The sequence below is a fragment of the Rhinolophus sinicus genome, chromosome 1 (genome assembly GCF_057876585.1).
Source record: "Rhinolophus sinicus isolate RSI-liver-muscle chromosome 1, RSI-T2T, whole genome shotgun sequence".
NCBI classification, from domain to species: Eukaryota; Metazoa; Chordata; class Mammalia; order Chiroptera; family Rhinolophidae; genus Rhinolophus; species Rhinolophus sinicus.
This window is the reverse complement of record NC_142501.1, coordinates 112,235,871-112,262,939: the sequence shown is the minus strand read 5'-3', so window position 1 is coordinate 112,262,939 and position 27,069 is coordinate 112,235,871. Positions and strand designations below refer to the sequence as shown.

Below are 27,069 nucleotides of genomic sequence, written 5' to 3'. Positions count from 1 at the left end.
TTCCTTTGTCTGGACCAAGGTAAAGTATGCACTTAACCTGGGCTGCCTGTGCTTTGCCCCTTCCCCTGACTCTGATGCACCCTTGAAAACTAGCTGGGGTGTTATAAGGAAGACCTGTCTCCTTTCTGCTGGGTGTCTGCTCTGTGATCTCATGGCAGTGGTCAGAGCTCCAAGGTGACACTTTCTACATTGCATGCTGCCCTGACTTGTCTCTGAGTTCCTTAAAACAGCACCACCTTTTACATCTTACTTTTGTATTTGCATTCTCAGTGTCCAGCCTAGGGTCTACCCACAGAAGATGCTCAATAAATGCTTGGGTAAGTGAACAGATTCTGCAAGAAGAGGCTTCGTTGTTGGTTGTTGAGCGCCCTGGCTGGGTTCTGAAACAGATAAGAATCTAGGGTGCAGGAGAGCCCACCACTGCCCCAGCCCAGGGAACCCTCAAGCTCCCACCTACCCTGACTCTTCCCTCCTGTGCACTAGCCAATGGGAGCTGGTAGAAATGCATGCTGCATGGACGGCACTGACAGACTTTCCAGAAGAACCCAGTGTGCAAGGCCTGGTGTTGATAGCAACCTGGCCTGTCTTTGTAAAGAGAATGCAACGTGGTGTGGGTTACCTACAATGCCACGCCAGGGCATGGACACGTCCCATAAAAGAGAAGGTTTTCCATGAAGGAGAAAGCTTTTAACATAAATGAATGTGAAATTCAACAATGGGCACCACGGCTGGCCCGGAAGTGCACAATATTACTTGGAAACTAAAATGAGATAATAGCCTGAGAGCCTAGTGAGTTTACCACGGTAATTATGCTACAGGAAGTCATGTCCTTCCTGTTTGCTTGCCCTTAGCCATGGGTTTTCAGCCCTATGAAAATGGAAGTCTGCTGAACGGATTTCCAAATAATGATCCCATGCTCTTTCCCATTTTACGTACTTTTATTTCCATGTTCTTGCCTGTTTCTTAGAGCTCTGAATTACAGAATTAAGATTCTATTTTTCCTTATAGCTTTTGGTACCAGAGACAGACACAGAAAGGACAAGAGGGAACTGACATCAGAATGGTGGTAGGAAATGAGATATCATCTCATACTTGTTAGAATGGCTATTATAAAAAAATTAAAAGATAAAAATATAAGTGTTGGTGAGGATGTGGAGAAAATGGAACCCTTGCACACTGTTGGTGGGAATGCAAAATGGTTCAACCACTGTAGAAAACACTATGGTGGTTCCTCAAAAAATTAAAAATGGAAGTACTATATGATCCCACAAGTCCTATTCTGGGTATATATCCAAAGGGAATAAAATCTGTACCTCAAGGAGATATATGTGCTCCAATGTTCTTTGTAGCATTATATATAATAGTCAAGACATGGAAGCAACCTCAGTGTCCATTGATGGATGAATGGATAAAGAAATTGTGATATATATTATATAATGTAATATTACTCATCCTTAAAAAAGAAAAAGATCTTGCCATTGCAACAACACGACATTATGCTAAGTGAAATCAGCCAGACACAGAAAGAAAAAAACCTGCATGATCTCACTTATATGTGGAATCTAAAAATGTTTAATACATAGAAGCAGAGAGTAGAATGGTGGTTACTAGGGGTCCGGAGGCAGAGGTAATAGGGAGCAGTTGGTCAAAGGGTACTAAGTTGAAGTTATGTAGGATGAATAAATGTGGAGATCTAATGGACAGCATGAGGACTAAAGTTACTAATATTGTATTATATCTTGGAAGTTTGCTAAGAAGGTAGATTTCAGATGCTCTCATCACACAAAAAAATAGTAACAATATAAGAAGATATATTAATTGGCTCAGCTGTAATAATCATATATACATATATATATACCAATTATCATGTTGTATACCTTAGATATATACAATTTTTATTAAAGAAAAAAGTGGTGGTAGAGAAAATGCCAGCCATGTTCAACATCAGGACGTGACTTTTAAGAAATGTTTTATTGTGGTAAGAAAACTTAACATGAGATTTGAAGTTTTTAAGTGTATTGATTGCTGGCACGCTGGCGTACAGCAGACCTCTAGAAGTTATTCATCTTGCATAACTAACACTTTATGCCCATTGATTAGTATCTCCCCATTTCTCCTCCACCCAGCCCGGACAAACACCATTCCACTCTTTAATTCTATAAATTTGATTATTTTAGATAACCTCATATAAGTGGAATCATGCAGTATTTGTTTTTCTATAACTGACTTGTTTCACATAGCATCATGCCTTCAAGATTCATCCATGTCACTGCAAATGGCGGGATTCCCATTTTTTTCTTTTTTTTAATTGGGGACTATTGGAGAACAGTGTGTTTCTCCAGGGCCCATAATCTCCAAGTCACGTTGTTGTCCTTCAATCTAGTTGTGGAGGGCGCAGCTCAGCTCCAAGTCCAGTTGCCATTTTCAATCTTTAGTGGCAGGGGGCGCAGCCCACCATCCCATGGGGGAATTGAACCGGCAACCTTGTTGTTGAGAGCTCACACTCTAACCAACTGAGCCATCCAGCCACCAGGGATTCCCTTCTTTTTAAAAGCTGAATAATATTGCATTGCAAATATACATCACATTTTCTTTATCCATTATCCATTCATCTGTCGATAGACATTTAGGTTGTTTCCATGTCTTGGCTATTGTGAATAATGGACATAGGAGTGCTAATATCTCTTTGAGATCCTGATTTCAATTATTTTGGATACTCTGAAATGGGATTGCTGGATCATACGCTAGTCCTATTTTTAATTTTTTTGAGAAACCACCATACTGTTTTCCATAATGGCTGCACCATTTTGCATTTCTACCAACCTTGTGCAAGAATTCCAATTTCTCCACATCCTCACTCACACTGTCTTTTTCTAAAATTTCTCAAAAGATGACATTCACACGGCCAACAGGTACCTGAAAAAATGCTCAGTATCACTAAACATCAGGGAAATGCAAACCAAAACTACAAGAAGGTATCACCTCACACTTGTCAGGAGGGCCATCACCAGGCCGTGACTTATAAAAAGCGTTTCCACATGGATCTCAGAGTACCTCATGGTCATCATTTTTAAACAGCCAACACACACATATTTACTTACGGATATGTGTGTCTTCTGGATACCTTAGGTATAGCATTCATTTATTCATCAAGTACTTCTAGTTTGTACCCACTATATATCAGGTACTGAGTTTGATACTGGAGATACGGTGATAAGTAAGAATCAGTTCCTGCCTTCAGCAGCTCAGTCCCATGAGAGAGGAAGACACAAACAGGTAATAAAAGCACAGGTAGGAACAATGATGGAGGTACAAAGAGGCCGTCAGGACTAGGAAGAGCATGGACACTGAACCCAAACAGTTTGGGGGGGAGGGGGTGGAAGCAGCAGACGCCTACGCTATGTCTCGGAGGATGAGCAGGAGTTTTACAGAAGACAGGGGGCCACAGGTGGGTGTGGCTAGCTGGGAATAAAGGCACGGAGGCATAAAGATCACAGTTCATGTAAGGACCTAAGAGCAATTTGCTGCTGCTTCAGTTTAATATATAAGTCAGCGGATAGTGAGAGACGAGGCTGGTGGTAAGACCAGAGAGGCTGTGTTCCCCATACCAAGGTAGACAGTCTATCCTCGGGTAAGAGGAAGCCCCAAAAGGTGTAGACGGAGGAGGTCATGAACAAACAGCTCTGCCGCTGTGGAGAGGGTGGGTTGGAGGCAGGAAGACAAGTTAGCAGCTACAGCAGATAAAGGAAAGACAGAAGGCTGCAAGTGGTAGTGGCTGGATCAGGGGAACAGAAAGATTCCACAAGGAGATCAGACAACACCGGGAGGGTCTGGGGTCTTCCAGGGCGGTGAGTGAAGGCCAGGATGACACTCAGATCTCCAGCAAGCACAACTAGAGCTGCCGTCATCTGTGGTAGAGAACACAGGAGGGAGAGTGGGTCCGGGGCTGGTCTTAACATGTCACCAGAGCAGCTGGCACTTCCAATTTCTCCTTTCAGTGGACACGGCCCCACTCAGGAAAGCAGCTTTGTGCAGTTTTGTGTGTGTGTGTGTGTGTGTGTGTGTGTGTGTGTGTGTGTGTGTGTGTGGCGGAGCCTGACCCACCAAGGGGGGTACCCATGAGGCAGCCTGACATCAGTGGTAATTAGTTCTACTAATCACACTGGGTCTCGGCTAGGTTTGGGCTGAAGACTAAGACAGGCTGGAAAGAGAGGGAGCTGATGATACAAACATGGAGTGAGAAGCAGAGATGCCAGGGGGGAGGGAAGGGTGTGAGGACAGAGCCAGGAGAGCAGTTTCCAGGCTCTTGGCCTCAGGAGTGAAGGTGCTGGCTCAAGAAGTAAAGGGCCATCAACTGTGATTAGATGGCCATCAGCTGTAACCAGTGAGCCATTGGCCACTAATATAACTGCCGTGGCTACACTGGCAAGAGGGAGTCGGTCGGTTGGCAGAAAAGTGGACAGCAGGTCACATGTCGTGTGAATCCAGCCTCCAGCGAGACTATAGTGGTATGACTCCCCTACCTATGGCTCCGTGGGTGTTCCTTTTTGGCCTAGTGACATCCTGCGTTCTTGTGCAAGGAGCGGGAGCTGAGACCCTGCAGGCCGCCCCGCACAACAGGGGGAAGGCCAGTTCAGGGGTGAGCCCATGAGAGGGGCCAGTGTCTGGGGATGTAATAGTGTGGGGGGCTTCTGTTCAGTCCACACAAACCCATGCACAAATCCCTTTTCCTTAAGGTAACTGGAAACAATCTGTTCCTTGCAACTAAAAGCGTCAACATCCCACAGAGGATAAGATGAGCATCTCTGTTCAGGCTGTGGTGAGCTGGCCCAGGTGCATGCGAATGCAGCCAGCAGGCAGCTGGGGACATGAGCCTGAAGCCAGGGACTTGGTCTGGCCTGGGGATGCTACGTCAAAGCCATCGGCATTCGCATGAAAGCTGGGAGAGGGGCTAAGATCACTCAGTGAGAATCTACAGACGCAGGAGCTGCAGACAGATCCTCCACAGGCTTAATCTGGCCCACAGACATGTGTTGCTCAGCAGGGACTGGAACGATGTGACTTTGAACGCCCGTGGACTGTGTTAATCTGGCCAATTCACCACAGTCCCCACTATTCCCTATTACACACTCAGCAGATCACACATTTACGTCACCTCCCCTCTGGCCCTCCACACCCTAAGTTGGTGGCCTCAAGTCAGAGGCCAAGGATGGGGGTCTGGAGAAGGCAACTTGAAAGGGGCGGAGGGGCCATAGCACTGGGTTAGATGCTTCTGGCTACAGGAGCTGCATAAGCAGTGAGCCCTGCTGGCCAGGCTCCACAGCCCAGGTGCCCGAGGTGCTGTGCATGCGTGTGTCTGCGTGTGTGACACGCAAGAATTCAGAGGAGTCAGAAGCATGACTTGGGTAATCAGGGAAAGCTCCTGGGAGGCGGTGTGACCTGTGCCGTGATTCCAGGGTGGTGCCCATCAGAATCACCTGGGAAGCTGGTAGAAACTTAAGATGATCCCAAACCGAATGCATCTAAATCTGTAAGGGCAGGGCCCAAGTATCTTTACTTTTGTCCTTAAAACAAAAACAAAACTGAACAGGTAACTCATGCCCATAGTTAAAAAGTTCAAATACAGAAGAGTATAAAGGGGAAACTTCCTTCCTGACTCACATTCCCACTCCTGCTATTAATTTCCTGTGAGTGATGTACAGAAATTTTTTTGGCATATACACGTATGTATGCATGTGTGGGGGCACTAGAATTCCAATTCTCTGGAAGTTTAGCATTGACTATATGGCCGCATAAGAACAGCTAGTTTGTTTCCTTGTGAGTGCCAGCGAGCCCCCAGCATGAACAGAAATGATCCTTCTTCAAGGGGAATGTGCCTGATTTTTCCCTCTGAGGTTTCCATCGAATATCAGCTGGCCACTCTTTTCTGCTTTCTGATCCACAGTGAGTGCAGCCCTGTGGCCACCGCCCCCAGCTGCTCTGGGTCACAATGGCCTTCCCTGAGCAGGCCCCTCAGGACCCCACTGAGGACAGGGGGTGGAAAACTGCCCGTCAGGCAGTCCTCTGGCTGCACCCAAATGCTGACTGGGCATCGGCTGTGTCCCAGGCCGGGGGATAAGTGTTGAATGAGACCATCGGAATCCTATCCTCATGTCACTTATATTCTATTTGCAGGGGACGGGAAACACTCAACATGAAACTTCAAAATAAACAAGAAATACAAAAATAGACAGGAATGATAATGCGGTCATGGAAAGCCACTGCATTTCCTCCTCCACGGAGAATACTCCTTCCCATACACTGCTCTTCTCCGCCATGTCCACCATGTGGGGCTCCCAAGCTCCACGTGTGGGGTCCTTGTTCCGTGATGCCTCTCCTGACCCCACCCTGGCCAGGGTAGGCACCCTCCTCTGTGCTCCCCAGCTGTCCTGGTACCGCTGTTATGGTGCCCACGTTGGTTTATATCCGTGTCCCATCATCCCCTCTGTTAGACGCTGAGCCCCCTGAGAGAGGCCACATTCATTTGTGCAGTCCCGTGCTCAGCCCAGTACACGCTCAGCAAAAGCCTGCCTGATGAATGAGTCTGTCTGTGTGTCAGCCTTCCAGGACTGCCACCTCCACCCCACTCACCCCACCCTGAGCACTCCACGTCCTCTGTCTTGGGTCCTCTCAAAATATGTAAAAAAGAATTATTTCATGCTTATTACTTTTATCTTCCCACCTTAATCCTGAATTCACGGAGGAAAAAGACCACGTCACATACTGTATTGCTCTGTAGTTTTCATTAGCACTTGACAATATTCCATAATATTTGTTGGATGACTGTTCTGTGATAAACGGGAAATGTTTACATGAAGCATTTATGTATGCACGTGTGCACATGCGCGAGCAACGGCACACGTGAGAGCCGACTTATAAAGTAGGCAGCACACTCTGATGATAGGTATGTACTGTGGAAAAACGAATGCAACTAAACTTTCCCAGGTGTTATAGTTTTTCAGTTATGTCTGCAGTGAAGCTGAACGGCCCACAGCATCGGCCATAAGTGACATCCTCAGAGCAGACGGAACAAGCGCAACAAATCTTCAAGCGTTCTCTGTGCTCACATTTGCCCCATGCCCTGATGGTTTCCTCACCTGTCTATCTCCCTGCCCTGCAGTCTCTCCCGCCAGCACATGTCCGTATGATGACACAACTCACATCATCTCCCCATCCCCGCCCAAATCCTCAAACCAGGATTAAACCATACAAGAAAAGTATGTTTGAAGAATTTTGTGTAGAAGGGGGATTTGCACAGAATCACAGAGTTCTATTCTGGGGTCTGGAAGTCACCATCGGGTCTAAGCCCTCATTTGGGAGACTGCGAAAGTGAGTCCCAGAGAGAGAAAGAGACGGCCTCAGGGCCACAGCTAATGCAGACCTGGGCGTGCATCTGCCAAGGGCTCTGGCGCAGAGCCACAAAAGCCATTTCAACCCAATTCTACAGGTAATTATTTAGCACCAATGTTATGCCGAATGCTGACCATGTAACAGACAAGAAGACAGCCCTTGTTCTTCCTCCTCAGAGTTCAGAGGCCAGCCATATTTGAATAGGACAATGGAAAGCTGACTTTTCTACAGAAACTAATTATGTTGTACGTGTCCCCTGAAAGTTAATGACAACAGCCACCATCTGTTGAGCATTTACTGTGTGCCAGGCACTGGCTATGCAACTTACACATATTGTCCCATGGAATGTGCTCTTATGAGGTAAGGATTCCAGTCTTCCACTTCCAGATGAGGAAATGCATGAGAGATTAGGCGACTTGCCCACATCTAAGGGGCAGAGCAGAATTTTCATTTTCCTCAGCCAACCCCAGAGCCAAGTCATATTAACCTTTAAGCACTATAGTCAGATATGTCACTGCAAAGATGGAGAAACACCACACATGTTCTCTTCCTAAATCTGCTTCTGAAGTCACGGTGTGGTGTTGTGTTTTCATATATTATATGTTTGGAAACAAAGCCAGAAATAAGGCTATAAGACCTGCCAAAGAAATAAAGAACAGCTCAAGTCCTTGCAGTTAGGAAATCAACACCTAATGTTTACACAGCCTCCTTTCCAGCCAGGACCATTGTGACCCTATCTGCGGGAGAGAGGGATGGGAGAAAAATGAACCCGAGTCTGTACTGAACCAAATTCCAATACGATCACATCCAGGAACCTTTGATCAGCACTCCATTCCCACGCAGAGGTGCGAGGGGACATAAAGGATAGGAAGTCTTCATCAAGACCTGGTGAGAATCTGCAGAACTGAGCAGAAGTTCAAGCATGCCTCCCTGACCCAGAGTAACTGGGAAATCAAGTAATGTACGAGGTGTGATCAAAACATATGGTGAATGTTTAAATAAAAAAAATTATTACAGTTAAAGACACATTGCCATTAATCCCCCTCAAAATACTCCCCCTCACTTTGAACACACTCATCCCATTGTTCTTGCCACTTTCTGAAACAGTTCTGGAAGTCCTCTTTCCTCAGTGTCTTTAGTTGTGCTGTCGTGGCTGCCTCGATGTCCCGAATCGATTTAAAATGTTTACCTTTCATGGTCATTTTGACTTCAGGGAAGAGCCATAAGTCATGTGATGCCAGATCTGGTGACTAAGGTGGATGAGGACACACCGCAATGTTTTTATTTGACAGAAATTGCCGTATACCAGACGTGACGTATGACATGGAGCGTTGTCATGATGGAGGATGAAACTGTTTGCCCATTTTTCTAGCTGTTTTTTATGCACTTCATTTTTTAAATGCTCTAATAAGCCCTTATAATATTCAGAGTTCACTGTAGTGTTTCTGGGTACACACTCAGCTCACACAATTCCATCAAGGTCAAAACACACAATTAACATCACCTTGATTGAAGAGCTTTTTTCACTGAAGAGGGAGAACTGGGTGATTTCCATTGAGAACTCTGAACCTTGGTCTCAGGATCATAACCATTGACCCACGCTTCATCTCCCGTGATGACATGTCTTAAAAAGCTGGAACCTTAAGCATCACGATTGCATGACTTCAACAAAATTGACAAACACTGCAGTTTTTATTCGACAGTCAAAAGGCACAGAACAAATTTCACACTCACTGGCCTCATGTCCAAATCTGTGATTAAAATGCTTTGAACAGAACCATAAGAGACGTTCAGATCCTCAGAAATTTCCCTAATAGTCAACCCCCTGTTTGATCGAATCATTTTGCTTACTTTCAACATTCTCTTGGGTTTTTTATGCTCTTGGGTTTTGATGCCGATCTCTCCCTGTCTTCAATCAATTCACAAACATTATGAAATTGTGTGAATCACTTGTAAACCATCTTCATGGTCACTGCAGCATCACCATAAACTAATTTTAACATTTTGAGTGTTTCTTTAGTATTTTGTTGCAGTTTGAAACAAAATTTCATGTTAATACATTAATCATGATCCATGATTTACAGCACACTTTAAAACACATCTTCTCTCAACTGTAGCTCACACCCAACTGAATGCACCAAACAAGTTGAAACTTGTCATACACTGTTACTAAGGTTTGACGTGCCGCTTCCCATATTGAAGATCCCTGCCTTTCCGTTGGATGGCACTCGGCAGCAGCAGTCACCGTATTTTTTTGATCACACCTCATACACACATAAATTTCCTAAGCACCTGAAATGTGCTTCTTAAGTGCCAAAACTTACATTAAATATTTTATATAAAGGGCATTTGAGTGCAACAGTGCTGACAACTGAATAATCATCAGAAATTGGCAACCCAGAATTTGCCATTTTAGTCTAATTGGATGACAGTGCTCTGAAGGAGAAGTGATTTTTTTAAGGAAAGGTTTGTTGTCTGAGGGCTAACACAGACTTTATTTCAGAGAGGTTTCGTGGTGTGGTCTCCTCAGCCTGGGCTTTCGAGAAACAAAGACACAGTTTCAAATCTGGGCTCCAACAAGCACCGGTTGAGTGGCCTTGGGGAAACTATCCTGTCTGCGAAATGCAAGTAATAATGCCCACCCCGTAGAGAGACATTATAACATATATAACATATGCTGTCCAACAATGTATATTATATAAAACACACGTGCATAGAGAGACGGATGGAAAGATGTATAGGTGAAAGGTGCGACACATGACAGCACCTGTCACGTAACAAACATTAGATGCCAGCTCCTTCACATTACCCATCCTACAGCTCCATCGAATCCTGTTCAGGTTCCTTCAGCTGAAACATTCTGAAGTGGGACACTGCTCCCCATCAGGAAGAGTGACGTGAGGGGGACATAGGAGAAGGGGAGCCCCGAGGGACTCAGTCCAAACTAGCCAACTCTAAACGTGAGAATGAAGCAGCATATATTTAAATTTTGTGCAAAGCCTCAGAAACATCCCCTCGTGCCGACACATCCTGACCTGAACTTCTAAACTGCTAGAGAAGGGAGAAGGCGCGTGCTGCCTCGGGCCTGCCCACTGCTGTGAGTACGGGGACAGGATGTGCCAGAGGCCCGCATTTAAGTGGCGAGCTCTGTGAACCAATACTCCCAAGCATTTAGCCCAGAAGCCTTCAGCTCCAGATTTCCCGAGAGCATTCACTCAAAGGCACGTCTGTGAAAAAGGAGTCAGTTTTATGCAGTTAGACCAGGGCACCCTTTGGGTCTCTCCTTAGGAAACCAGAGTCCACTCGATAGATAGCTCTGGGCAGCACCATCTGCCTTTCCACCTTAGCACTCAGTAGGTTCTCAAGTGTTAACTGAATGAACGTCTGGGGCCTGTGCTAAGGAATCTGAGTTTTATTCCTCTTATTCTGGTTCACATGACAGACTTTAAAAAATAATAAACCGAAGCAAAGCTTTTGAAGCTGATAAATCTCTTGGACTTACTAAGAGCTCTTGGACTGCCCACTTAGTTGGCAAAACAGATTTTAGCATATTACTGAATGTATAGACTAGAATGACCAATGAAACCCAAATCATTACAAAAAGGTCATCCAATCACTTCAGTAACCACATATTTGATTATATTCACTCCAGAGTGTTCTCCTTGCAAACTGAGAAGAGAGCAGGCTGGAGAAACTAGGAATGGTTCCCATATGAGAACCACGTGCAGACGGACGTCAGCAGAGTACTGTTGATGAGAATGCAACGGATAAATGTTCCATGTCAGCCCCTTGGACCTGGATAGTGCCCTGAAAGCTGAGAACGAGTAAGCAGATCGGGAAAGATCTAGGGGAGAAAGGAAAGGAATATTGGAGGAGGAAAAGGAAACACATTCCTTAGAAAGTTTATACACAACTAGAGCTAAGACTGGGAGCCAGGAAGGGAGGGGAAGAAGACCAAACAGTTCCCCAAGCGTGAGAACTTAGCAGCGTACACCATTTAGAGTAAAATAGTTCAAAACAAATTCTGCACACAGTACAGGCTTGGACTAGACAGGACATGTCCAAAGCTTCTGTATGTGATCCACTTCCAAGTGTGTAACTGTTTGATTCTTGCATTAACCAAACGGACAGCACCTTGGGGGAGTCTGGGGAAGGAGGACAGAGGTGCTGTGCCTCCTCCTTTGGGGTGACACACGACTGAGGAAGTTCAGACAAAACCACTTCCAGCTCAGTTCACGCTACCAGTGGCACAGAGGGCATGGCGGGGAGGGGGAGGATGAGTGAGGTGGGCTTCCAACTGCCAGGAACGTTGCAGCAGGAAAAACACAGCAAAACTTTCAGCAAGCTAAAATTAGTTCTCATGAGTAATGAATTGCATACTGAAGCCCCGAGGGGTGCAGACATCCAGTCTGGAGGTGATTAACACAAGCTAACGGATGATTGGGAACTGGGCAGATTTCCAATTCAACTTCTGCATCTAGATATTGCTTTCTTGGTTGTTGGGCTCCTATTCCCTCCCTTCAGCGTCTCCCTTTCTCTCTCTCTCTCTCCCTCCCTTTTCTCTCTTGCGCGCGCGCGCGCGCGCGCGCACACACACACACACACACACACACACACACACACACACAGTCTGACTGGTGAGCAGTTCTGAGTACGTGCAGACTAACACCTGCATTTGGGAAATGCCTTGTTATCTCCATCCCCTTGGTACCACCATCTTGTTGACCTTGGTCTTTGATTTCATTTTTCGGTTGTCTCCTGGCCTCCATTTAGTCTCACAATGCACTTGTGAGGATGACCAGAAGACAAGCCCTTGGAGCACGGCCAAGAGATCTGAAGCCAGAGAAAGTGGTCTCCGGTGCTGTCTAGCCGCCGTGCACGGTGCTATCAGGTGCAGAGTCACGGGCTTCCGGCCCACGCTTCCTTAATTCTCCCACCGCCTCCATGAGCATTTCCTGACTTGCTGGTGTGAAGTGAAACCTCTCCTTTTCCTGTCCCCACCTCGGATCCTTCTAGCCACAAACCCAGCTCAGAGTAAGTGGTCTGAATTCAGGACTTGCTACTGCACGTACGGGGGAGCTGGCCACTTCCTTCTCTGTGTGCTTTGGGTCTTTTCACGCTTACACACTGCCTGTTTGCTGCTTCCATGCTGCTGTGGTACATTCCAGATGGGAAACATTTTAAAACATAATAAGGCCTCTACTGATTCTTTCGTTGGCTCAGTATGGCGCTAGGTAAATTAACAATCCTGATAATTCAGAGATTATATTTTCCCCACTGCCAAGTTTTAGATATTGAACGTTCAAAGGTGGATCAAATCTTTCAAGTTATATTTTTAAAATCATGTTTCATATTGATTGGTACAGCTTTTCTCAAACACAGCAAGCACATCATATCCTGGGGTAACTGGGTCTTAAAGGAGAAACCACCGCTCTCCCTGCATGACAGTCCTCTGAAGTCAGTCCTACAAGACTCAGATCACTGTCACTCATTTTCTGCAGCCTGACTCGAGGCCAGCAGGGGTCACTGCTCTGCTCTGGAACTCCCCCAACCCCTCCCTCCCATCTTGGTGACAGCCAGCAAGATTGGGTTGGAATTTATCTGTTTACTGACTGTCGCCTCCAGCAGACAGTAAGAGCCTCCAAGGCCGGGGAGGTGATGAATCCATCTCGGCAGCTCCATCATACTGCCTAACACACATTAGGCTCAATAACTGTTAGCTCAGTGAATGAATGTCAGTCCTATGCCTTCCCTTCTCCAGGCTAAATATCCCTAAGCATTTAGTTGCTACTTAAATAACAGTTTCCAGGTCATGATGCTGAGATGAACAGAAGAGAGCAGAATGGGTGAAATATTTTTTTCCATGGAGCCTTGGGCTACACCATTCAGAGTATGAAAGTGGTGTACAGTGATTCCCCGAAAATAAGACCTAGCCAGACCATCAGCTGTAGTGCGTCTTTTGGAGCAAAAATTAATATAAGACCCAGTCTTATTTTACTATAAGACCCGTCATAATATAATATAACATAACATAACATAACATAACATAACATAACATAACATAACATAACATAACACCGGGTCTTATATTAATTTTTGCTCCAAAAGACATTAGAGCTGATGGTCCCGCTAGGTCTTAACTTCATGGAAACACAGTAGATGAGACTATTTGCTTCCTTCTTCTCCCTCCAGGTCCCTCTCTATCCCAGGGCCTTTGCAAAGACAAAGGCACAGATATGGATGGATTCCACCTTCCCTGAAGTCACTGGCAGGAAGTGGCTCCCACCACTATCGACAATGCAGAATTTCTTTACCACAATTGCACTGCTTGTAAAATTCCCCCCATCACCATTGTGCACAACCCTGCACCTATTTTTTGAAACCAGAGAGTATTTTACGGTGACTATTTCCTAAGGGGTTAAAGGTGAACCAGCTGTCAACAGACAATGAATAAAGTCTTTCCCCCAAGGCAGTGGAGAAAAAAATCACAGCCCATGAACAAAAAAGTGGAAATCTGGTCAGGCAGCACTAATGTCTGAGACTAAAGCTAAAAAACAGGCATTTAGCCACCCCCAGGGTCCACCCAGTACAGACTATGGAGAGAAGGTTAGGAACCTTTCAGAAAACCCTTGGAAATCAGCCACACTGAAATGCACTCAGCAAAATAAAATCAGTAAAGCTAGAATGACAATAATCAATCAATGCCTGCTGAGATAAGAACAATGACGCTACAATAAGGAAAGAGCAGGGTGGTGGCTGGTAGCAAGGCAGGAGGAAAGAGAGGAAGGTGTGAGAACTGACGGGCCGAGGCCACTCCCGTAGAAATAGCTGTGCCACTGGACTACAACACCCTTTGCTGGGAACGGGGACCCAGAGAACACTACAGGTTTCGTGAAAACAACTAAGGCCATCTGACTCTACTGCTCTAATTCCTTGTTCGTAAAGGAAACTTCTGGCTTTGATTTGCTTTCTCCCACAGCACTTCCTGTTGAGGCAAGAACATGCTCATGTGATGACATGCCTCTCGTTACCTTGGGGGACCCAAATCTCATTATGATTTACTGAACTGATACTCCAGTTTGGTTCTTTTTTGTTTTATTTGGTTTCTTTTTCTTTTTTTTTAACTTCTTTTGAGTCTGGCTAGTGTGAATCAATTCACTGGGATCGTCTGAGCAAGATGAATAAACACCTAATTTAGTTTCTAAACGTCTAAAACCGAAGTCCAGACTGCCGGCCATGGTGGCCTGAACAAGTCCCACTTCGCAAAGCCTGTGAACATAGCAAGATGGCTGCTGCCTGCTGGCAATGCCCGTTAATTATTGTCACTAGTGTTAACACTCCTTATGCTGAGGTAGTGACAATACCCAGGCTCGGCAGCTTCTCTGGGGCTCGGTAAGGACACCCCATTCTCTCCTACTAAAGCTGGGTTCACACTCTCCCCCCGGGACACAATCTATCTGTCACCATTGTAAAGGATGGTGACTGCCTTGGCGAAGATGATCCTTTGTCTCAGAAAATGGACGTAGCACACAGATGAGGCATTCTGTTTCACTCATATAAAACTAATTATTCTGTGTGCATCGGCTAATCAATATTTATGTGACCTAGCTTTAAGAACTGAACAAAATAGGAGGCCAGCCAAAAACTAAGGGAATTACCCTAAGTAGAGAGGCCAGAGGTCACAGAGTGGGTCAGTGTCCTCAACGTCCATGGTCACTGAACCCCAGCCATGCAGCTGCCCGAACGCTCTAATGCCTAATCTCCTTAAGAGCTTCCTCATTTTTCATATCAACAAACATCCACTGTTTTTATCCACAGCATGTCGTATCTCTGAGTATCACTTAGGCAGGTGATCATTAAATTATCTCCTTGAAGTTAGCAGAAGAAAGGCAGCCTACGTGCGATCACAACATTGAATTTGGTCAATGAAATGCTGATTCTCATCTTGAGTGGAGAAATTTCTTTCCTCGGACCTTGCACTGTCTTGGCTGAGCCAACCCTGTCCAACTGGACACCAATGTGCCACTCAGGGGCATCGCAAACTCTAGGCTCACTTCTTCACAGCGGCCTGAGCTCTGCAGGCAAAGATGTTTTTTGCAAGCCCTGATCCCCACAGAGATTCCTGGCAGGACAAGGACCCATCATGTGTGTTTTAAGAAATGAGGATCCTTGATAGGAAAAAATGATTTCTCCTTCCAAATGATGGATACCATAGAAATGAGTGTGGAGATGCACAGAGAACCAATTCATCAAGTAACTGCGCCCACAAAATGAGGAATGCTTGCATAGCACAAAGAAAGGAGAAAATTGGGTGCCGTGGCCTGTCACAGCCTCCTCTGCTGCAATCTCATACCTCAGAGTGACAGGTTTTCAAATGAAATAACAGTGCTGTACTCCAAAAAACTACAGAGGCTAACTGCTTTTCCATTGCAGGTGATGTGAAGGACGAGAAGCTCTGCACGGATCCCCAGGGGGTGGCTGGCTGCCCTCGGGGCCGTGTGCTGGTCACGGGCGGCTCAGCGGCCTTGCTCATGTGTGTGCGGAGGAAAGACGGGAATGGGGAGGCCAGGCGCAATGGGCCAGTGGGGAGGAGCAAGAATCTGAGACTGAGATCTTTGAGTTCTAACTTCCAACGCTAGTTCAACCCAGAGTCAGCCTTGTGCCAAGAACACTGATCCGGGCCATGGGCCTTTCACAGAATGTTTCCAACCCTCAAACATGCCTCAGGCACCTCTTTCAGTGTCTGCATCCCTCCCAGGTTGGAATGCTCTCTTTTCCTCTCTGCATATGTTAGTCTTCTCCAGCCTTCTAGACATACCTGGAATGGTGTCGCCTCCTTCCTGAATGCCCGTCCTCAGCGGTGCGTCATGCCAGGGACTCCTACAACTGTACACAAGCCTCTCTGCATGTCATTTAATCTACTCACGAACCTTCTTGTCCTGCCATACACCTTGTCAGTACTCTGATGAGAGGCACCATGTCCTTGTCATCGTGATATCTTTAGCGCCTAGCACAGTGCCTGGAATACAGGAGGGACTTAAGAAATGCTAGCTGCTGACACTGATAATGATAAATGTGTGCCCAGTGGTTCTCCACGCATAGCCATTGACGTAGCAAATTAAAGTTATATCTGGCCAATCACTCAAGGATCTGAACACCTTGGGAGGTACAACTGAGAGGTTCAAAGTCCACTCATTCTCTGCTTGAGGCTCTCAGAGCTCTGGACAACACCAAGGCAAACAGAAGCCCAGGCTGCCATTTTGAAGTCTGACACAGTCATGAAATCAACCTGAGACGAAGTCCTGGAGCAAAGCTAGTGGTGACCAACTATCAAGTTCATACTTGAAACAGAAGTAAAGATGTCCCGTATTTCTTTACTTAATACTGCACTTGAACCCAGCCAAATACTGTATTGTGTTCAAATCATACCCAGATCCATATGGCAGTTTCTCTGCCCCTGACTTCTGACCTTCACATGCGCATACACTATTTCACAGCTATCTCAAAGGGCTCTCAAGTTTAACACGCCCGATACGAAATTCTTGATCTCACCCATCCCCCTAAACTTGTTCCTCCATCACCCCCTATTCTTTTTCCTAATTTACCCACAAAAGCTGCCCAGTTGAATGTATGCTATAGAAAGATCACTTGCTTCTCAGGTAATGAGACAAAGCCAACAGGGGGTCAGAGGGATGGGTTGGTGCTGGGGTATGTTCCCAGCAGTCCCTGAGGATGCCCAGTTTTCCATTGTGTGCAGTGGGCTCTGTCTGCTAAAAAGATTCCCTCCACTGGGGACAATGAGGAGGAGAAATTCATTTCCTATCAATTATAGAAACTAGTTAGCCTAAACCCACCCTAAAATTATGTTTAGTAGTAAGTGTTGGAAAGCATCATTGCAAAAAGAAATCGTAACTTAAAAATAGCTTTATCGTGGACTTAAGCAAAACAGAACATAACAACAAAAACCAAAATGGATCATCCTGAAATAACTGCAACCAGCCTATGACCTATGATTACACTGCCTGGGTAGTTGAGATAAGTCACCGTAGAAGAAATGAGGAATCCAAAGGCTAAATTTTGATTTTCATCACATTTTTTTGTTATTGTGATTTCTTTTAGAGATGTCTTAATATTTTCATCATTGTTTACATCCCCAGAAAAGCCAAAGTGGCACAAGAAAATATGCTCAATATCACTAGCCATAAGAAAAATGCAAATCAAACCCACAATGAGATACCACTGCACACCTGTGAGAGAGGCTATTATCAAAAAGTGGAAAATAATGAGTGCTGGCAAGGGTGTGGAGGAATTGGACCCTTGTACACTGCTGCTGGAAATGTAAAATGATGATGCTGCTTTGGAAAATAGTATGGAGGTTCCTCAAAAAGTTAAACATAGAATCACCATATGATCCAGCAATCCCACTTCTGGGTATACTCCCAAAGGTGCTGAAAGTAGGACTCACACAGACCTTTGTATACCTGTGTTCATAACAGCATTATAGCAACAGCCAAAAGTAGAAACCACACAAGTATCCATTAATGGATAAACAAAATATAGTACATATGCAAAATGGAATATTATTCAGCCTTAAAAAATAAAGAAATTTTGACACATGCTATAACATGGATGAAGCTTGAGGACATTAGGCTAAGTAAGTCAGACACAAAAGGACAAATATTATATGACTCCACTTATATGAGGTACCTAGAGCAGTAAAATTCATAGAGACAGAAAGTAGAATGGTGGGTACCAGGGGCTGGGGGAGGGGGACGGGGAGTTAGTGTTTAATGAGGACAGAGGTTCAGTATGGGAAGATGAGAAACTTCTGCTGATGGATGGGTGATGGTTGTACAACAATGTGAATGTACTTAAGAGCGCTGAAATGTATTCTTAAAACGGGTTAAAATGGTAAATTTTGTGTTATGCATATTTTGCCACAATTTGTAAAAGGGAAGAAAGAAGCCGAGGTGGCAAGCAATACTTACAAGATATAGGCAATCACCCCGATGGACCAGCAGTCAACAGCTTTGCTGTAAGGTTTCTGGGCAAGGACCTCAGGAGCTGTGAAATGACAAAGGAGAGACACAAACCTGACGATTTGAATGCCTGACATAAAACATTTCTTAGTGTTTTTTGGGGGTTGCTTTTTTGTTGTTGTTGTTTCGTCTTGCTTTTGCTTTTGCAGTCTGCTACTTGGGCTGAAGTATCTGTGATATGAAAAACTGAGTAGAGATATATGACCTGTTTTATTTGTTGGCTTTTCTAACCAGAAAAAAGAACATGACGGTGTGTGTGTGTGTATGTGTGTGTGTGTGTTTGTGTAACTAGAGAATATCAATCAAATCAAATCCATCAATTAGCAAATATTTGACGGTGGCTATTTTATGGCAGAGCTATTATGCTGAGCACTATAGCTTAGACCAGAGTGAGTCAGAGAAAGGTATATTCAGTTTGGGACTTGGGGTGTGACTTCACCCAAATCAATCCAAGGAGGCACTTCTGGCCCCTGTGCAGGCCCTTCTGGGCGCTGGGAGGACATCGAGGTGAAGCCCCTCCTTCCGCCTCCAGGGGGCTTACAATCGAGTAGAGGTTAGACGTAACATCTGTGTTTTGGGAACCCTGCATCAGGCCTGCTCTTAGTTCACCCTCTAAGGTTTGGGGTGGGTTGTCTGTCAGTACTGTCATTTCATTTTCTCACCGGTGAAACAGAAAAAGGGCTATTTAACCTCACTTCCTTGGTTCAACCCCTATTCATCAAGAGTCATCCATCCTGGGGCTTTGGGCTTATTTGGTGCTGTCCCCAGACTTCCCGTTCCCAGCCTTGTGGTGACAGGCAAATCAGTGTTGGACCGCCCCCAGTTCTGGCACCCAGCAGGGTCTGCCATACATATCTGTGCAAAGTAAATAAATACGCGACAAGATCGTAAGTCTTCTTCACACACAAAATCTCCTGCTTACCCAGCGTTTCCAGAAAACAAGAGGGTACAGAAACTAAAAGCAGCTTTAGCTGACATGGCCCCTCTCACAGGCGGAACTGTGTGCTATATGTGCTCGGGATGCGTCACCGCACTGGCCCCAGCCATCTGTGGGGGGGGGGGGGGAAGGGCTGAATCATCTTTATCATCATTACCCCCAAGTTACGGGGGGGGGGGGGGTGAAGAGAGACTGAGCCCAAAGTGAGCCAGCTGGAACGTGGCCTCTACACCACCTTCGTCGCAGAGCGACCTATCCCTAACTAAGAGGCCGCGGTGATCTGGGTCTTACACTAGTAACTCACAAACATCTTCTGCTGTAATCCTGTCAACAGCTTTGACAATTACCCTTATCTGAACCTGACAGAGAGAAAACGAGCCTTAGGGAAGTTCCTTCGCCAACTCCACACAGTAGGTATGAACCAGTTGGGATTTGAACTCAGGTCAGTCTCACTCTTATCCCGGCTCTTTGCAGTGGGAATATACTGTGTTAAGATGAGAGTTTCTTCAGTCTGTAAGGAAAGTCTATGTGCAGAAAAACTTATAGCGAAATCCTCTCTTTCATTCTGTTGATGGTAAATCTTTCACAGCAAGACTAGGGAAGTATACAAACTATTGTTTAGTGTTTCTAGTTATGATGGCAAGAAATACAATCACCAAGTCTAATTTTCGGTTTCAGCCCCAATCCCTCCAAACTTCCAATTGGACTTTATTTTATTTTTTTAACAAGAGCAAAATAAATGAATGTGTACATATTTCCCTTGCTATGTTCACCCTGATTGTAGTAGCAGAAGGAGAGAGAACTACAAAGCCAGAAACTCGCAAACTAGAGAAGTGACCATTGGATAAGCGGGCTGCATCCGTAACTGCTAAGAGCGTATTTCTCAGATGTTTCTATTATGGCAACTGACACAAGGGAGCCCTTTACCCCAGTAAATGTCTTGCTGATATAGGAGGTATGTGCGCTCTGAGCTGATGTTCTGGCCTCAGTGGTCACACGGGCACAGATGGTAGGAAGGAGCACATTTCTGAGACTCCAGGGCCATCCTCATGTCCCGATGGAAAGTTCAAAAGAGGCAGAGAAGACTCCTGGCAGAGCTGACGGCAGATCTCACGAGCACAGAGCCAGGCTGGTGGGCAGACACTCTGGCCTCCATGTCACGGTGTCTGCAGGGCTCTGTGGGGAGAGGAGAGCCGGCCTGGCCGAGACACTCTATGGAACCAGACGTCAAACAGCACACAGGCACCAGGAACTCTGCATGGGAGTTTTGCTCGTGTTATGCAACAGGTACCACAGGCGACAGATGTGTGGGGAAGGAGCACTGAGAAGGAAGCTGGTTCCACAGTTTATGAGCAAATCCTGGGCCCATCCCCTGAGCCATGATGTGCAAAGTGGGAAAGAGACGCGGCCCCTATAAAGCAGGTTTCTCACCTAAGAGGAGCTGACACTGTGTTCCCATGAGTGCTCCCTCCTCACAGTCCCCCCGACCCAGCACTGTGATGTGGGGGGCACAGATCTTTAAAAGAATATCCTCCCCCTAGTCATCACCAGTTAGAAAGAGGAAAGCTCTGGCCACCATCCATTGTTCAGAAAACAAACAAGAAAAAGGTCACGGTTTTCTCCAGGAGCCCGCACACCAGGGGGCACCTGCACATGAAGTCTTTCCCCTGCCCGCTGCCAAAGTCACCACTTTGGGGAACTGTGCAAAGCACGGCACAGACATGAAAAGCAAGGGGCTGATTTTTATGCAACTTGGAGCTTGGATGTTACTTGAAATGTTAAAATTCTTGGAGCCACCGATGACACATCAATCTTAAAATACGGGATTTTGTTTAAATGGTAAAGTTTATACCATCAAGTATGTGGTTTAAGAAAAAAAAAAGGGCAGCTAGATGGTTCAGTTGGTTAGAGCACGAGCTCTCAACAACAAGATGCTGGTTCAATTCCCACAAGGGATGGTGGGCTGTGCCCCCTGCAACTAAAGATTGAAAACGGCAACTGGACTTGGAGCTGAGCTGCACCCTCCACAACTAGACTGAAGGACAATGACTTGGAGCTGATGGGCCCTGGAGAAACACACTGTTCCCCAATATTCCCCAATACAATTAAAAATAAATAAATATACATAATATATAATATATATGTTATATGTGTGTGTGTGTTTGTGTGTGTGTGTATATATTATATATTATATATATTTTTTAAAAAAATTCCCTGGGTCTTTTTCAGATGCTTCGATTATGGCAACTGACAAAAGGGGCCACTGACCAAAAAGACGCCAGGCAGGGCCAGCACATGAATATTAGGGGAAAAGTCCTAAAAGATTAACAAGTAAATATCAGGATCACAATACTGGGGGTGGAAGTATATATTTGTGCCAAACAGTTCTTCTTCTTTTTGGGGTTGTGTCCTATCTGGGTTACATCTTCAATGAAATATAAATATTTTTTAACCAATTGGAGGCAGGTGAATCAGTTACCCTTCTGGTGAGGTTCTTGATTACACTGGAAACACAGAGGATGAAGCAGGAAGTGTAATATCGTGATAAAAAAGACAAAGGCACCCATTGGGAAATAATATTCTCACCAGCTTAAGATAGTTAAACATTGTATAGCGGCACACACAACTAACAGCCTTAATTCTAATTTCACGTGTGATGTGACTCCTGGAACCCAGTGTTCTTTGGGACATTGTTTGAACAAGCCGACCTACGCCACTTTAAATAGCTACTTTTCATCTCATAGTAATTCTTCAAAAAATATACTCAGGCAGTATTCAAAACCCTCCTGACAATCTGATATGGTGACCAAATCATGATGAGCCCCTGAGATGAGCTGTGGTATTTTCTCTCCTGCTTTGTGTTCTGCAGTTAGCTCTGTTATTTCACCACATATTTAATTCGCCTGGTTTTTGGCCAATATCCTACCATTTTCTTGATCCTTTTCCATAGCAAGTCATGCTGGAATAGTCCACTTCTCACTGATTCTTTTTTAAAGACCACCTTTCACTTTGAGAACCAGCCACTCTCCCTCGCATTGATTGTGTCATCAATCTTGTACCACTGGCAAGAACTCTGCTATAATTCTAAAAAGTCCCAGCACCCAATTTACAAACTTTCAGAAGACAAATGCGCTTCCAGGCCTACGAGGCCCAGAGCACAGCCCATGTGGAACCCTGGAAGGTGGTAAGGGTTCTCTGAGTCATGCCACCACAATGCCACCTCCCACAACACCGCCTGCAGGTGCCAACGAACTTCTTAATCAAGGAGAAGTAATTTTCTCTTCTCATTGTACCCAGCACAATTTCTGTGCAGTGGGAGGGTGGTACTGACTCTAGTCACCCCCACACCTTCTAATAGAGGAGGCTTAGAATGGAAAGAACTTAATTGGAGCTACTGACAAAGAGAGTAGTCATTAAAAGGCTGGTGTGTGATGCCATCAGCCCACAGGCAGCACAGGAAGGTCTCCTGGCACATCCAGGACAGAAGGAAAATATTCAAGTGGAGGGGCACATGCCTTGGAGTACCTTTCCAGGCACAGCCCACTTCTGCATCCCTTCTCTGCTGTGTGAATGTCATTGTCAAATACCAGACTTCCTGCTGCTGGACAACAGGGACACATCTCTAGTACCTTCAGGGCGTAGCACATGCTGGTTGTTCAACAAATGATTATTCAGCTGAACCCAACCTGCTCAGCACACACACCATTATTTCTGTAAGAAAATGTTTTCTACGCTCCATACGACTGACTTACAAATAAACTGACCTGCCTGAACTATTTCTGGTGAGTAGGTACAGGACAAAAAGGGAATGAAAGAGAGAGAGAGAGAGAGAGAGAGAGAGAGAGAGAGAGAAACTAATGAATTCTGACATTAACTCATCAGTTGAGAAGGACCTGAATTAGGTACAAGTAAGATTGGTCACCGAATACCTGTCCTTAAGCAAATGATTTCTGGCATGAATTTTGGGATTAAAAGAGGCAGAATTAGCCCTCATTCTCTATGTGTGGATATGTTCGCCATTCATGCTGCTCTCCTTCTAAAAGCTTGTCTCAAAGAGATTCCAGAATTTCTAATTTTAGGGCTAAAGGGCAGAAAAGTGATTCTGCTCAATGATCCCTCAGAACCTCCTCCTGCTTGGATCTTGAGGGCTAGTAATTCCGTTTTCTTGGCTATTCCTCACAGAAACAGCGTCCCATTGGCTTGTTTAGTTTATACCAGTAACTACAAGTGACTCTCCACAGAAACCATGCAGCCTCAGCAGAGCACCCTGAAAGCTCCTGGAGATATCTGTGGTCAGATGCGGTCTTTCTCAGCTCCAGGCTTTACTTACACTCTTTAGAGAAACAGTAGGTTTAAAACTTAAAATAATTGAATTTACTGCTGTGAGACTCGCTACCAATCCACGGTGGAAAATTCCACTTGATGGGAAATGGCTTCTGTAAACCAAGCTACATTACAGTGATTTAGAGCAAGGGTTCCTGGGAAAGGGAAGGACGCCAGAGATTTCTAAAAGAAAAGAAAAACATGTTAGAAACTTTTCATCTTGTTTCTTTAAAACAATCAAGTTGCCCATTTTCCTTACTGAAAGAGACAGAAGAAAGACTCAACCAAGTGTACCTGGAAACCAGACTGGCTGTCTTGTAGGGGTGGAGGTGGGGCCATGGTCCTCAACCCGCGTGCTCTTCTAAAGTAGAAAAAGAATTTTCCCTATTCCTGTGCTCTCAGGGTGCGCTAAGGAGCATTTTCTGCTGAGACAGATGAGATTACAGAGATCTCACCCTGTTACCAAGCTCATGTTCAAGGTGTTTTCTGCTCCTCTATGGATGCTCGAGTACCACCCCTCCCAGTACTTCAAAGATACCACTTCCAGTGGGTGAAGGGCAGGGATACAATCAGGAGGGGGCATCCTGGGGTGGCAGAAGCAGCCTTCGATGCCAGAAAATAAAAACCACTGGTTCAGAACAATGGGACCTAGGTTTCTCCCCCTATTCGATCATCTAATGGTTTGGGTCCCATTTGAGGCACTGGCTTTACGGGGTGAGGAAGGTAGACCTGACCCCTGCACTCCTGGCACACTGTTCAGAGCACTGATTGTAGACACAAACCACAGAAGTAACACAGCCTCAGCTGCCTTCCCAAGGACAACGAATGGGTCAAGACGGACAAGATGGTGGCAAAATGGGGGAGGTGGTATTGATTCTTAAGTTTCACTCACTCTAAATAAAACTCTGAAAATACTAAACTTACTAAAAATAAAAATCTGAAGATATTCAGGAAAAGAATACATTACCTCCAGCAGTCAAATGATGGAAACAGCACAAATAGAAAGAATGGGCAAGACACGGAGGGGAGAAGAAATCGCTGCGGCCAGCGGTGATGGAAGAATACATCGTGTTCTAAGGGGAAAGGAATAGGTATAAAGATGAAACAGTAGCAGTAGTAAGAGGCCTCCATTTTGCTCATGTGTAAAATGGGACCATGAATAGAGCACCACTGTCAGGATCGTTATCAGGCTTAAAGCAGATACTGAGCACATAAGTTACAGATATAATTAGTAGTAATTATGTAAGGAAGAAAAGTTGGTAAAGCCATCAGAGCAAAACCAGAACTCAGGTTTTATTAGTTCCTAGAAATAAGGATGCACAAATTCTTGATATCATTTGGTATTTTCCCTTGATTTCAGCTTAACATAATGGAAATGATTCACACATGAATCATTTATGATGATTCATTTTGATGAAAACCTCCAGAAGTCAGGATTGAGCTGGGTGCACGTGTGATGGAAGGGCACGTCATGAGAACTTGAATCAGAGTTGTAAGGAGCCTTAACACCCCCCTAAACTGACCTCTCATCCAGTGGGTCCTTTGTTTACTTAGTTATTGATTCTTTTGCTCACATAATCACCAACACATGTATACAGCCCCCACTCTATCCAGGCACCATTCTAGATCCTGTAATCCAGGAACTTCCTGGTCACCATTGCTGACAGATAGTGCTATAGAAACAAGGACATTTTGTCGTAATATTAGAGATTCCTGTGATGGCTGAGGAACCTGGCTTACCAAGGCACCTAATGGCTCTGCCGCTATGGGGGGAAAGGGAGACTGTGTTCCTTCCGCATTCTCTCTGGCCCTCTGTCTTCCTCCCCACCCTGCTTCCTACCCTCTCCCACCTCCAGGCCAGGGGCCATCAAGACTACCCTCTCCATCACCCTGTGCTCTCCCCCATCCTTTAAGTAGCTACTGGGATGCAATGCCCAGCTCTAACCAACTTTTGTTTTCGTTGGCGCCAGTTAGAATTCTTTGGAAAGGGAGGTTAGAAAAAATTGTTCCAGAAGACTGCTTATAAAAATGGGCATGTCCTCATTTTTTCTGTAATTCTTTGGAGGTGGAAAACTCCTGCCATCTCCCCGACCTGCTGAGACAGAGCTGAAAGAAACACTAAGATTTGGCTGCAGCTTTCCCTCTCTTTGAAAGAGCCTCTGTCTTTGAAAATGGGTTTGAAAGGTCCAACCTGCCACGTATCCTATGACGTCAGCAAGAAGAGGCTGGCAGAGGGGCGACCTGCGGCTCACGGCTTAGTCTAAGATTCATGTGTTTCTCTTGCTGACTGGCCTCCCTGCCCTGAGGAGGCTGAGGAGAAACACATTTGACTTGAATTTCATGCGTGTCACAGTGGGGAAGAAAAGGCCCGAAACAATGTCAGTCATGGTCAGAGGCACTGAAGACTCCTTTTGCATCATGGCTTCTCCCAAGTGCCTCATGAAAGCAGATCATGGAACCTGGGGGGGTCAGAGGCACTGGATTCAAATTCTCCTCTGCCACACAGGCAACGTGATTGGCTCTTAACAGAAAGGAGCCTAGTAGGGAAGTCGGTGGCCTGATGGGAGAGCACTGAAATTCTATGCGAGTGCTTTAAAAACAACGAGATCATACACACAGAGTGTGGCACTATCATCTCTGTCACCTCAGGTCCCACACTGACTCAGAGGACAGAATTATAGGGCTGTGCTCTGTGCCAGTGCATCTCAGAGAACTCATCATGTTCTGTGCCTCAGTTTCCTGATTGGAAGGGCATCTGTCCTTTGTCTTGAGAGTTAGGCCTTTGTGGAAAAGAACTTGAGCTCAGCTGAAGAGCCGTGTGTGGGATCCCCCACTTTAAGGAATGCCCCTAGAGATCAGTCTTCCTGTCCCTGAGGAGTGTCCACAGCTGGTGAGAAAGAAGACAGCTCCACCCAGCATGGCTTGTTCAGAAATGGTGCATGGAATTCGTAAGATCAAGGAAAATAAAATTCAGACAGACATTTCCGAGGAGAACTGGGCCTCAGTAAGAACTGCGTTACAACAGGAGGTGAAATTAAATAGCCAGATCTGCTTCCAGTCATAGGAGGATTTTCAGCAGCCGGGGCATTCAAAGAGAAAAAAAAACTGGATTAAGAAGGGACTTTACTGTGAGCATGTGAATAACCAGGTCTTGCTTCACCTAGACGTAGAGCACAGCAATCTGGGTAATTGGCAAGTAAAAATACAGCTGAAGTGCAGAACCATTCCTTGCCTGTGGTTTGTCTTCAACCCAAAGGTAAGAGGAGCAGAAGTTTCCTGGGACAGCTCCGCTCTTTCGCGCTTTCTTATCCTTCCATAAGAGTTACTAAAAATGCACCGCAAAACAGCAGCTCACTCTGATTTTCCCAGTAGCCTCTTAAA

General features: G+C 45.4%; 1 protein-coding gene across 2 annotated transcripts in view; it reads right to left on the bottom strand.

Annotated features, from left to right (window-relative positions):
* The window catches only part of CAMK1D (calcium/calmodulin dependent protein kinase ID), a 377,756-nt gene that overhangs the window by 20,838 nt on the left and 329,849 nt on the right, over window positions 1-27,069 (bottom strand). For both annotated transcript variants that reach the window (XM_074324975.2, XM_074324976.2), the window contains exon 6: window positions 18,378-18,453. In XM_074324975.2, the coding sequence (XP_074181076.2) occupies window positions 18,378-18,453 (76 nt within the window). The remainder of the gene's footprint in view (window positions 1-18,377; window positions 18,454-27,069) is intronic.